Source organism: Neoarius graeffei, chromosome 15 (assembly GCF_027579695.1).
Source record: "Neoarius graeffei isolate fNeoGra1 chromosome 15, fNeoGra1.pri, whole genome shotgun sequence".
NCBI classification, from domain to species: domain Eukaryota; kingdom Metazoa; phylum Chordata; class Actinopteri; order Siluriformes; family Ariidae; genus Neoarius; species Neoarius graeffei.
The window spans coordinates 56767596-56781008 of record NC_083583.1 but is presented as its reverse complement, the minus strand read 5'-3'; the positions used below and the strand labels follow the sequence as shown (position 1 = coordinate 56781008).

General features: G+C 42.7%; 1 protein-coding gene across 4 annotated transcripts in view; it reads right to left on the bottom strand.

The window, feature by feature from the left end:
• The window catches only part of mast3b (microtubule associated serine/threonine kinase 3b), an 84432-nt gene that overhangs the window by 54291 nt on the left and 16728 nt on the right, over positions 1-13413 (bottom strand). For 2 of the 4 annotated variants that reach the window (XM_060941685.1, XM_060941686.1), the window contains exons 1-2: positions 5244-5799; positions 3916-3995 (exon numbers count right to left, since the gene is read on the bottom strand). In XM_060941685.1, the coding sequence (XP_060797668.1) occupies positions 3916-3995; positions 5244-5326 (163 nt within the window). In that variant the 5' untranslated portion in view covers positions 5327-5799. Of the gene's footprint in view, positions 1-3915; positions 3996-5243; positions 5800-13413 lie in introns of those variants that run through there. The other 2 variants (XM_060941683.1, XM_060941684.1) reach the window with 1 other exon arrangement.

Genomic DNA, 13413 nt, shown 5'->3' with positions numbered 1-13413 from the left:
AGGTGTCTGGGGAAAGGGAAGTTTGGGCTTCCATGCGTAGACTGCTGCCTCTGCGACCCGGCCCCGGATAAAGCGGAAGACGACGAGACGAGATAATAATAATAAATGTTGGACAAGGTTGAACAAAATATCATGATTTGTTAGTGGCGAGCAAGCAAATAATTATTTCCCGATGTCGAGGCTTGCTTGCGAGACAATAACAAAATCACGATATTTTATGAAAACCCAGTTCAATAACTTTAAAAAAGTAAAGAAATACTGATTATAAAAGTTTGCCCGACGAGTCAAACGATAAAGAAACTGAGCCATGTTGACAAAAGTGCGAAGAAACTGCATATGAGCAGACCATTACATGTAGGCAGTTCACTTAGCAAATCAAAACAGCATTTAAAAAAAAAATATTATTTATTATGAGAAATCAAGGTCCTTTGTTTTCAATTTCAATGACATGAACAAAGCATGAGGCTGTGAACACGAAAATACTGAGAGTGTACACAACTGGGCAGGGCTGGTAAAGCACTCCCTCTTTCCGCCATGTTAATCAGCCTACGAGTTTGACTGCTAGCTAATAAGGTCGAAATGTAAAGAAGTCTACAAAGTGTGCTGTGCCTGTAGTTGGTGTGTGTAAATTCACTGAGTTTGCCAGAGGAGTTTGTGTTTGCACCCTCTTACTTTCCACACACTGTGCAAAGCACATGACCACCAATCAGCTACAAACGGAACGATCCTGACTGCTTATAAACGAGTAATAAGGACTGATCTACTGTATCAGTTGTTTGATTAAAGTGTTCTGGGTTAGTTATATATCCAGTAATAACAGACAGCAGCTCTGATGCAGATGAAGAGAAACAGGGCATCACATGAGGAAAGAAACACATACACAAAAACTGGAGACATTTCAGAAGAGTACAAAATGAGCAAGTTATGAATATATACACAAGCTGTTTTAAAGTAATATGGAATAATTAAAAAAAAACAACATTGGTAATACCTTATCAAATACCTCTATAAAAGACCTTACTGAATAGCTGAGCAGTGTTATCTGATGACTTTAAAAGCAGAACACTTCTTCAAAATCAAACAAGTCCCATATGTCTGACTAAATGGTATCTCATAAGTGTGTGCGTCAGTCTTTAGTGTCATAAACACAATAAAATATAACCAACTCGGGCATGAACCCCCAACCAATTTCCAAATTACACATCCAGCAGATCTGTGGGAAAGACTGCACAGGTATATTACAGTTCAGTACGTCTTAATTCGTGACCAAAGCACAAGGAGAAACCAAACGCTTTTGCTGTTTCTGCTTCTAATATGAACTAAGCAGACTTCGTGCAACAACACACTTGAATAAAAAGACATATTCTGGTGTGACTCACTCGTACATCATGCCCTCCCTGGTAGGAAAATGCCATTACAAGCTATGACAAGCTATTTGTGGTAGAACGTTTTGTGACGCGGGTTGTGTGTATTAATGTCAAGGGCGTGAGTACCGAGGTTTAGATTAAATTCAAGGGTGTGTCCCAAACCTACTCCACAACAAACAACATGCCTAAAAGGTAATGAAACCAAAAGGTAGTTTGACATATTGCCTGACTACTCCTCCAACAACCTGAGGAGCAGAAATTTAACCGAAATACAAAAACGGAGAGAAATTTGCCAAACACGTATTGTTAGTCCCTAGCTGGCAAATCATGAGTTCTCCGGGAAAACAAGTTCTCAACTGAGTAACGATGCAAATTCCGCAACAAGGACAAATCGGCTGACTCTCAGCAGTCACTCGGTAAAGTAATTAGAGAATAAATAAATTATCAGCTTCCCAACTAATTAGAGAATAATTTAGAGAAAATGCCTTATCTGTTCACCAGGAAAAAGCATAAAACTCCGATAGTCCGGAATCCTTCTTCTGCTCATAGCGCAGTATCGGACTTGTTCAGTCTCTCTCTCACTCCCATTTGCATTGTTTACACTCTGACACACACTTAACTCCTGATTTGCTGTGACTCCTGTCACCATGTAACCAGATTTCTTTATAACTTCAAGTCCTTATTACTACTATTACAGTGTTATAACCATCATATCATATTGTATCAAATCAACTTTTCTTCCCCTGACTCAATTATGGGTTTGTTTTTTTCCATTTTTAACAAGAAAAATCCCCAAGCACTGGTGCTCTAAGTAAAATCAGGACTTGTATGTAAGGAGGAAAAAAAATGTTTCTCATATTGGTTTGGAGGACTCCAGTGTTTGTTAATAATAAAAACTTTCATACAGACAGATTGACCAGTCTTTCAGAGCAAAGCCTTCCGCACTATCAAATACACATCATCTGTGCTTCGAAACTTTCTACAGTATTTGGCCTCATCGTTAAAAGACACCACCACTAAAAGAGCAAGTTCCTGCCGTCACACCTCCCTTTGTCAGGCTCCTTATGCATTACCGGCCACGCAGACGCTGTGGAACAATCTTGGGCGGGTCAGTCACAATGTCCCTTGTTTGCTTGTAGATGATCAGATAACAAGCACTGTTTACACGTAAAATAAAACCTGATAACAGCAAACAGATGAGATTTTGGCAGTAACATGTTTACGCACACTGAGTTTATCAGATAATGGAAAAGCCCCAAGTCTGCGGGGGGGTGAAGGGGAAAAAAAAAAAAAAACTTTCACTCAGTAACCAGATTTCAGTAAGGTTGCTACAAGTACTGTAAATGTTAGTTCAATTGTATTTTCCAGTAGCAAGGTGAGAGAGTCACTACTTTGTAAATCAAGTACCTTATGTAAGAATTAACACACTCCAGAGCGTGCCGTTATACAAATGTAACGCAAGCCGGGGTTTATAGTTCGTGATGCTGCACAGTGCGAAACAGAAATGCCACTGAAAAGTTGCAGGGCATCCGAGAAACAAGGCCATTCCTGTTATCTGTTATAACCATGCATAAACAGACATTCCCTCACCAGTTTCTCTCTCACACGTTTATTAAAAAAAAAAAAAAAACCTTGTCATTTTACACAGAAACCAGAACACACAAACTCCTTTGTCCTGAAGACTACCCCTGTCTGTTTTTAATTCAACAACATGATGCATTGTGTGTGGCTAGGAAGCACAATTGCTGTTTCAAAGTCAAAGAAACAGAGATAACACTTTCCTCAAACCAGCTGATTGGACACGCCTGATCACAATGACATTACTTGACAGCTCATCAGTCAATTATGCAGTGCCAGCACGTACATCACAAAAACAACTTTCTTTTCCGGTTTCAACCTGGTGCGGTTTTTTATTACTTACACAGGCTGTGCTGTGTTGACATGGAGGTCTAAAAACTAACTAACTAACTAACTAACTAACTAACTAACTAACTAACTAAATATGAACAGACAATCCTGAACAGCCACATAACACAGACCAGGACTACTCTTATTAATCAGTTAAACTATCATCATCATCATCCTCCCTGTTTCGCAAGCAAGAAAGCACAACTTTATTCATCACACACTTGTGAAATTTCCTCTCTGCATTTAACCCATCTGAAGCAGTGAACACACACATAAGCAATGAGCGCACACACACACACATATACCCAGCGCAGTGGGCAGCAATGCTAACAGCGCCCGGAGAGCAGTTGGGAGTTAGGTGCCTCGTTCAAGGGCACCTCAGCCCAACGCCGTCCCATATTCCCATAGGGGAAACCCATGCAGACATGGGGAGAACACGCAAACTCCACACAGAAAGGCCCTCGCCGGCCGCCGGGTTCGAACCCGGAACCTTCTTGCTGTGAGGCGACCGTGCTAACCACTACACCACCGTGCCGCCCGCAAAGCCCGTTAAAATAAAACGTCTCTCAATGCCTGCTTACGTTGAGTAAAGCTGTTAAGGGAAAAATACAAATAAATCCAGCTTTAGGATGACCCTCACCTGTGTGGACTGACAGGGGTGAGAGTGGGCGCGTCGGCGAAGGCGTCCCAACCCCAAGGTTCTTCCTGCTGCTGCGGCAACTGTGACAAAAACACACAGGAAAAAAAAAGGCTCTTTATCAAGACACAACACACAAATCAGAGCTTTACACAGCACTGAGAACACCTAGACTACGTTCAGACTGCACCCTGAAACGACCCATATCTGATTTTTTTGCCCATACGCGACCTGTATCCGATTTGTTATTGACAATCTGAACGACACAGATCCGATTTTTTTCACATGTGGCCCAGGCCGCTTGGATATGTGGTCCTAATTCCGATGCATATCCGTTATTTTCACATGCGACTGCAGTCTGACCGGACAGGTCGCATTCATGCAACCTACACGTCATCAACAAGAGACAAACGTCACTATTCTGCGTTGGCTAATCCCGCCTCTTTGGTGGAAAACAACATTTGTACAGTTTTCAGAATTTAAATAGACTTTTATAGAATTGATCAAGCTAATGGTGGATTTGGTAGGGACCTGGATGTTGATCTGTTAGCCTGATCAAATAAAACAGTTTCTATAACTGATTTATAACTTAAACCATCCTGTATTACAAGATTATAAGATTGTTCTGGAAATTTCCAGTAATTTGACACCTTCGGTCTCATTAGTCTGCTGCCCACATTAATCAGATTATTGTGTGAGTTCCGCCGCCGCCACAAAAACCACATCGCCAGGTCTCGCCTCATCTCCATGCTTTACTTGCAAACGTGAAGAGTGCGCTTTTTTTTTGTTTACGTATTACGTAGATGTGTCAATTTGCGCATGCAGGACACTTTTTGGTCGTTTTCCGTTCATACTGGAGATCGCATACAAGTCTCATATAATTGGTAATGTGAACGGCCTAACAAAAAAATCGGATTTCACAACAAATCAGATATGGGTCGTTTCAGGTTGCAGTCTGAACGTAGTGCAAGTTGTGGAAATGCTCCGCAGTGGTATCCTGGGGAAACAAACAAAGTTGCACTTTTGTTTATCAGTACCATTCAGCACAATACACTAGTGCCTGCTTTGAAAGCATTGTACACGTGTTTCTCTCCCCTACACACCACAGACTCCATTTCGATTCATCCAACAACCTGATCCGATTTAGTCCGAGAACTGATCACAGTAGTGAGGGTAAAGAAAGCCTGTAAGCAATGCTGTTGCTGGGGGGGGAAAGAAAAAAAGTGTCCCCTTGTGCAACACAAATCACATTTAAAACGCACTCAAAACAAACAAACAATGTCACCAGGTGGATTCTGGGAGTTTTAACCATTAAAACCAGCACATCTTACCTTTTGGACCGTTTAAGCATCACCTCAGTAACGAAGTGAGCTTTGTTACTCGTCGCTGCACTCCAGCAACTCGGATCAGACATGGCATTTACTAGTTTGTTTGTTTGTTTATTTAGCTTGCTTGTGCGTGCAGTTTGTCGTCTCGTTGTGTGCAGCTCCAACGCTGAACTCGCCAAATCTCACCCAGAAGTCCTCCTGCTGCTTTTGGTTCTCAGTAAGCATAACTTCCAAGGCCCAGACAGCAATCAAGAAAAGTTACGAAAAAGATGGGATTCATTCCTGTGTTGTGTTTTAGTTAGCTAACGAGTTAGCTTAGCTTAGCCTAGCTAGCTAGCTAGGCTGGTTTGTAGCTACATAGGCAGCTGGTACAGCAAACTTTCAACTTTTCTCATTTGGACCGAAACGAGCTCCATCACCGCCTGGTTCTGCATTCGGCCGCAGTAGTCACTTTTCTATTTTGTTTGTTTGCAAACTTCTTTCCGTCTCCCTCACGCCATCTCTCTCTCTCTCAAACTTCACTGCAGCTTTTGTGTTGCGTGCGCGCGCGCGTGCCCTGGCCTCGCTCTGTTGTGTTGATTACCGAGCGATGACGTTGGACCGGACCATCTCTGCTCCAATAGGGGTGATACACGAGCCTACATACAAAAATCCAAACCCACGTCAGTACCGTTTGTCCTAATGAACTGACACCATCGACCACAGTTGTTTTTTTTTTCTTCCTTCAAATTTGTCATCGTCTCTGACCTGCACTTTAATATTTTGAAACTTTTCTCCTTGTTGACGACATGGTTCCGTCTGCCAGCAGCGAACTGAAGTGCACTGACGTCATATCCTCACGTGTTAAAGATGTCATTCCACGACAAACCGTGGCTCTTTTTGAAATACCATAGTTCGCGCCGAGTTGCATACGCATGCTGCACATGAAAATGTTCTTCTGCCCCCATTCCCTGTATTAGCCTATGAAAGAAAATAGACGGAAAAACGAGCGAATCAGAAAAAGCCCTACGAACTTACGTCACTTCGAAAATTAGTAGTCATGGCCTCGCCCATAACCCACTGGAAGGGAGCGTCACAGTGCTGTTAGCCAATCAGAAGCGATATGTTTACATGTCATGAATATTCATGATAAGAGCTGAAATCCTGTCGTTCTCTCCCCACCCACTCCTCCACCAAACTAGAACAGCCTGAAACAGGAGCACCACAGCATTTTTTTTCCACCAAAACCGGCTCACAGGGCATTCATTCATACTAGCAATGACACATTTAACACAGCCAGTCAAAATAGATAGATAGATAGATAGATAGATAGATAGATAGATAGATAGATAGATAGATAGATAGATAGATAGATAAGAGCTATTCCACCAAATCGGTGCCATTTCCATCCCTAGAAAATTATATGTATAAATGCACATAAAAATGTACTTTAAAATACATTTCCTTATTACGCAGAATGTCCTGCACATTGATCTGATTTCAAATTTAAGATATATAATTATAAGGATTAATAAAAACTACCTAAAACACTGAAAAATAGCATGTGTTACCTGTCCCCGCACTCTAACTTTATACTTAACTATGAAATATTATGATTAAAATCCTTCAGAAACAGTATTTCTTTTGCACTGTTGTCTCATCTCATCTCATTATCTCTAGCCGCTTTATCCTGTCCTACAGGGTCGCAGGCAAGCTGGAGCCTATCCCAGCTGACTACGGGCGAAAGGCGGGGTACACCCTGGACAAGTCGCCAGGTCATCACAGGGCTGACACATAGACACAGACAACCATTCACACTCACATTCACACCTACGGTCAATGTGTCAGCCCTGTGATGACCTGGCGACTTGTCCAGGGTGTACCCCGCCTTTCGCCCATAGTCAGCTGGGATAGGCTCCAGCTTGCCTGCGACCCTGTAGAAGGATAAAGCGGCTAGAGATAATGAGATGAGATGAGACACACACACACACACACACACTTCTATCTTTGTGGGGACTCTCATTGATCTAATGCATTTCCTAACTCCTAACCATCTATACTACTAATCTATACTACTACAGGAAGGCTGTCTGTCTCTGTCTGTTCACCTTTGCAAATCGACACAGCTGGACACATGTACTCCATACTTTGCACATGGATTGGTGACATCCCAGAGGGGCCCAAGACAACATTTTCGATTTTCCAAAACATGGGAGTAGTGCTAATCCAACACACTATTAATTTCCCATAGGCTACATGCTCACGCTAACACACTGCACACAGCCTCAGTGGGGAATCCCCTCCCCGACTCGCCTGACAGTTCTGATTGTACGGGGCCTTACAATCAGCACGCCTCGCCGGAGACTTCCGCTAGGGCCAAGTCTACATCACTGAGGAGATGCAGGGAGAGATTTACGTCATTTTGACAGAACACACTGACTGACATAGCCCCTGTGAAGAGCACCTTTCAGAGGAAATCAGGTTCACGGGCAATAACTACAAGTCACAACTAAATGCCTAACCCTTACCCTACCCCTAACCTAAACCTAATTCTAACCTGAACTCTAAAACTAAGTCTTAACCCTCAAACAGCCCTTTAAAGAAGTGAGGACCAGCCAAAATATCCTCACTTCCCAAAAATACTAACTCTGTTGGTAAATATATTCCAGTCCGGGCAGCACGATGGTGTAGTGGTTAGCGCTGTCGCCTCACAGCAAGAAGGTCCAGGTTCAAGCCCCGTGGCCAACGAGGGCCTTTCTGTGCGGAGTTTGCATGTTCTCCCCGTGTCCGCGTGGGTTTCCTCCGGGTGCTCCGGTTTCCCCCACAGTCCAAAGACATGCAGGTTAGGTTAACTGGTGACTCTAAATTGACCGTAGGTGTGAATGTGAGTGTGAATGGTTGTCTGTGTCTATGTGCAGCCCTGTGATGACCTGGCGACTTGTCCAGGGTGTACCCCGCCTTTCGCCTGTAGTCAGCTGGGATAGGCTCCAGCTTGCCCACGACCCTGTAGAACAGGATAAAGCGGCTACAGATAATGAGATGAGATGAGATTCCAGTCCTCAATACGTAGCAAGTACACACACACACACACACACACACACACACACACACACACACACACACACACACACACAGGTACTATCTTTGTGGGGACTCTCATTGATATAATGCATTCCCTAGCCCCTTATCCTAACCTTAACCATCACAACTAAATCCCTAACCCTAACCTAATTCTAACCCAAACTCTAAAACTAAGCCTTAACCATCAAACAGCCCTTTGAAGAACTGAGGACCAGCCAAAATGTCCTCATTATCCAAAAATGTCCTAACTCTGCTGGCAAAAAAAAAACGTGTCCGGTCGTCAATTGGCCCTTTTCCACTACACTTTTTCAGCTCACTTCAGCTCGCTTCAGCTCACTTCAGCCCGACACGGCTCGCGTTTCGACTATCTCAGAGCAGCACGACTCAGCTCGCTTCAGCCCTGCTTAGCACCCAAAACTCGCACGGTTTTGGAGTGGGGCTGAAGCGAGCCAAACCGAGCCGAGTGGGGCTAGGGGCGTGAGCAGACACTCCCCTGTGCACTGATTGGTGAGGAGGAGTGTCCTCACATGCCCACACACGCCCTGCGAGCATGCTGGGATCTGTAAACCCGGAAGAAGAAGAATTACGAATTACGAGAATTTCTGAAGCCATATTATGCGCCTCGCCTCATCTATACGCTCTTGCCAGTATCTGTTGGCGTTGTCGGTGACAACAAGCCACAGCACCAAGACCAGCAATACTAACGACTCCATGTCCTCCATGTTTATTGTTTACTCTCCGGGTCGTGAGACTACCGCTTAAAAGCTCACTGATGTCACTGTTTGCGCCGCCTAACGACATCACGTGACGTCCACCCACTTTCGCTAACTCCACCCAATGTGTCCACCCACTTCTAGCCAGCACAGTTCAGCGCGGTTGTAGTCGAAATGCAAATCCAACAGCCCCACTCAGCTCGACTCAGCCCAACTCAGCACGGCACGGCTCAGCCCAACTCAGCCGCGTTGGTAGTGGAAAAGCGGCAAATATGTAGCGAGTACAAGCACGCACACACACACACACACACACACACACACACACACACACACACACACACACACACACACACACACACACACACAAGCCAGCATTAAAGGCAATGTCCACCTTGAAACACATTCAAATGTTTGAAATTAAAATATTTGTTGTGATGTGTTTAGCGATTGGTACTGTGTGTTTGTTATTCCTGTAAGTGGTTGTGTATCATCACTCTGGTATCACACAGTATAGTGATGTGAAGTCATATTTTATTTGATCTTGGATGTGTGAGCAGCTACAGTATGCTGACATGACATCATGTGCTGAACCTGGGGTTGAAGAGACTTTCCAGATTTTCCGAGTACTAATTCCAAGTCCATGGAGTGTTTTCTTTGGTTTTTCTGAGGCGGGGATCAGAAATTCAGAGTTATGAGTTTTAGTCGAAGGCAAAGTTGAAATTCCCCACCTACAAGCGAAAAAAGCACAACTTGTAATTCTCTGTAGCCTGGCAAGCCAGACTAAATGTGAATATTTAGTCTGGCCTCGATCCGTAGACATTTCCGAAGGGGGTGGGAGGAACAAACCGCTGTCTTTCAAACTGTCTCTGTGCGTATAGGCCAACGCTCTGACCAATCAGCGCAACAGTGACTGTGACGTAGTCAGAGCGACAGAAAGCAGTGGGGGAGACCTTGAAATTAAATAATTTTTCAAAATGCGTATTAATAAACAGGTTCTAGATATTAAGAAGTTTGGAGATAATGACCACAAGTTTGGAGTCTGTACCACATACACATTTTTTTTCAAGTGTTTTTCAAGGGTTTGCTTAAACTGTTTTTGAGAGTTTTTATTTAGTGGTGTTTGGTGAAATAATTTCCCTTAAATTTAAAATAACGGGAAAATAAGAAACAATCAAAAAGTAATGTTTCAAAGCTGTTTATTAATTCTTCGTACTGCACAAACTAGCCCCATCCTTTTGGCTACGAGCGGAGCCAGCTGGTAGATCAGACTTTTGCCATAGCCGGTCGGCAAAACAGCGAAAACGTCCTTCTTGAAAAGGAATGAGCGGAGAGCCTCTTCCTGCTCATGTTTCAACGAAAACTCCAAGTCTAATTCTTCTAAAACTGATTCCAAAGCGGAGTCAAACGCGCACTGTTCACTAGAGGTAGCCATCTTTCCTGCTGCGCTTTCTCCAGCGTCACGCAGCCTTGTCGTCACTCCTGCAAAAGCCCGCCCAAAAAATCCAAACAAAAACCTTGCGTTGTGATTGGCGGGCACGATTTGATGCCCGGGGTGTTTTTGTTTATATGGTGCGAGGCTAGACCCATTCGCTAGGCAAAAAATATTTTTGGCCGCTAGGCGGTTGGGTCTAGTTTACTAGGCTAAATTCTTTGCCTACAACTGAAATAAAACACAGAAAACACCCACTTAACTTGAAAGTTCAACTGGGGGTAGTCTTCTCAACTACCAGTTCCTTCCCTGTTTACAGAATGATGTCACGTCAACATGGCGTTGCATACTGTGAACGGTGTAAAGTATCCCCTTCTCTACTTTTAAATTAGTTTATAGCAATATTGTGTTTAGATCAATTAATATAGAGACACAGTACTTGTTAAATCTATAACATTGACTATACAAACCACTGTTTTGAGAAGATAATCAACATTAGTGTTATTGATAACATTAGCCGGCAAGCTTGTTGTTAAGCTACTCCCTATTGTCTGCTTTTGTTGCTGTGTTTCAATTTAAGTCTAAAAGTGTTGCATAAATGTTTGAAGTTCACGATAATGGAACAGAACCGATAGCCCCTCAGGTCTGTAACTGTAAAAGTGTAGTTAAAGTAGCTTTGTATGAGCATTACATACTCTAACAGAGCAAAGAAAAGTGGAGGTGTCCATTTTTTCCCCCCCCAATTCACATGTTGAATGTCCTGAGGCATACATGTCAACCTATACGGAATGTCCGTATTTTATACGGATTTGATTCAATAAACGTAGTATACGGGCGTACAAATAAAGTTATACGGATTCTTTAAAAAAACTTCAGTATTTATTTAGAGCTATAATCAATTCACACGATGATAAAAGAGCGCATAACATTTACAAACGTACTGTACACCACAGACAGCCAGTAAAGAGTCTTATGAAATCGCGCGTTATCTTGTGGTAGCGAGACTTCGTTCCACTTCTGATCATGCGCACACCGCATTGCGAGAATCCCGCCAACCGGGAAGTAACATTTTGTTTGAAAAGCGTATTTCCACCTGAGCGACTTTCACTAGCGACTGAAAAGATTCTGAATGGGCACTCCGGCAAGATCAACACAGACACTTGCTGTGACATGCAGCCTCGTGAGGTATTGGTGCAGACTGCTAAAAAAGCTGTCATGGAGTACAATTCAGAACATTAGAGTGACACTTTGTGTTTTTGTCAAACATTGGAGCTTTGTATTCATTCTGAAGGTTTATTGTTATTAATATTGAATAAAAAGTAACTTGGATATATCATTGTTAATTATCATTCAAATTTTAGGTAAATTATTTTAATTTGCATCTTATAAGGATTTTATAAGGGAAATACGGATTTTGGAGGTTGGTTATACAGGTTTGATTGACCAAAGGTTGACATGTATGCTGAGGTGGGAAATTACATCATTACATATTGCAAATTTAAACCGCTGAATTACCACAAACACAGCATCATTCCCACTGGTGCCACTGTTACCCCTTTTCGACCAATAGGGAACGGGTTCTGTTCTGGTTCGCACACCAAATTTTGAACCGTTCAGAGCATTTCAACCAAAAATAAATTGGTTCAGAACCTGAAAAGCTGGTTCCCAGCTGGAACCAAAACATAGCTGGCTTTTCCAGAGTGAACATGACATCAGTGGGCATGCCATTAATTTGGAGAGGAAGTGGAGGTATTTGACAAAATACGGATAGGTCACGGACTACAGATTACGGAAATATAATGAAAAAGGATACAAAATACGGAGTGGTTATGGGTTTTAATATGAATGCATCATGGACGCTAGTAATTTACGGATTGGTCATGGACATTTCAGTATATTACAGAGTAGTTACGGATTTCATACGGATGATGTATCACGGATGGTTGATTTTACGGACATTGCTACGAGTCTATGGAAAAATGACACGGACATCACAAAGATTGTCTCCATAGTGACGTTATCCGCTGATGGTAGCTACAGTGATACTTGAAAGTTTGTGAACCCTTTAGAATTTTCTATATTTCTGCACAAATATGACCTAAAACATCATCAGATTTTCACACAAGTCCTAAAAGTAAATAAAGAGAACCCAGTTAAACAAACGAGACAAAAATATTATACTTGGTCATTTATTTATTGAGGAAAATGATCCAATATTACATATCTGTGAGTGGCAAAAGTATGTGAACCTTTGCTTTCAGTATCTGGTGTGACCCCCTTGTGCAGCAATAACTGTAACTAAACGTTTGCGGTAACTGTTGATCAGTCCTGCACACCGGCTTGGAGGAATTTTAGCCCGTTCCTCCGTACAGAACAGCTTCAACTCTGGGATGTTGGTGGGTTTCCTCACATGAACTGCTTGCTTCAGGTCCTTCCACAACATTTCGATTGGATTAAGGTCAGGACTTTGACTTGGCCATTCCAAAACATTAACTTTATTCTTCTTCAACCATTCTTTGGTAGAACAACTTGTGTGCTTAGGGTCGTTGTCTTGCTGCATGACCCACCTTCTCTTGAGATTCAGTTCATGGACAGATGTCCTGACATTTACCTTTAGAATTCGCTGGTATAATTCTGAATTTATTGTTTCATCAATGATGGCAAGCCATCCTGGCCCAGATGCAGCAAAACAGGCCCAAACCATGATACTACCACCACCATGTTTCACAGATGGGATAAGGTTCTTATGCTGGAATGCAGTGTTTTTCTTTCTCCAAACATAACGCTTCTCATTTAAACCAAAAAGTTCTATTTTGGTCTCATCTGTCCACAAAACATTTTTCCAATAGCCTTCTGGCTTGTCCACGTGATTTTTAGCAAACTGTAGATGAGCAGCAATGTTCTTTTTGGAGAGCAGTGGCTTTCTCCTTGCAACCCTGCCATGCACACCATTGTTGTTCAGTGTTCTCCT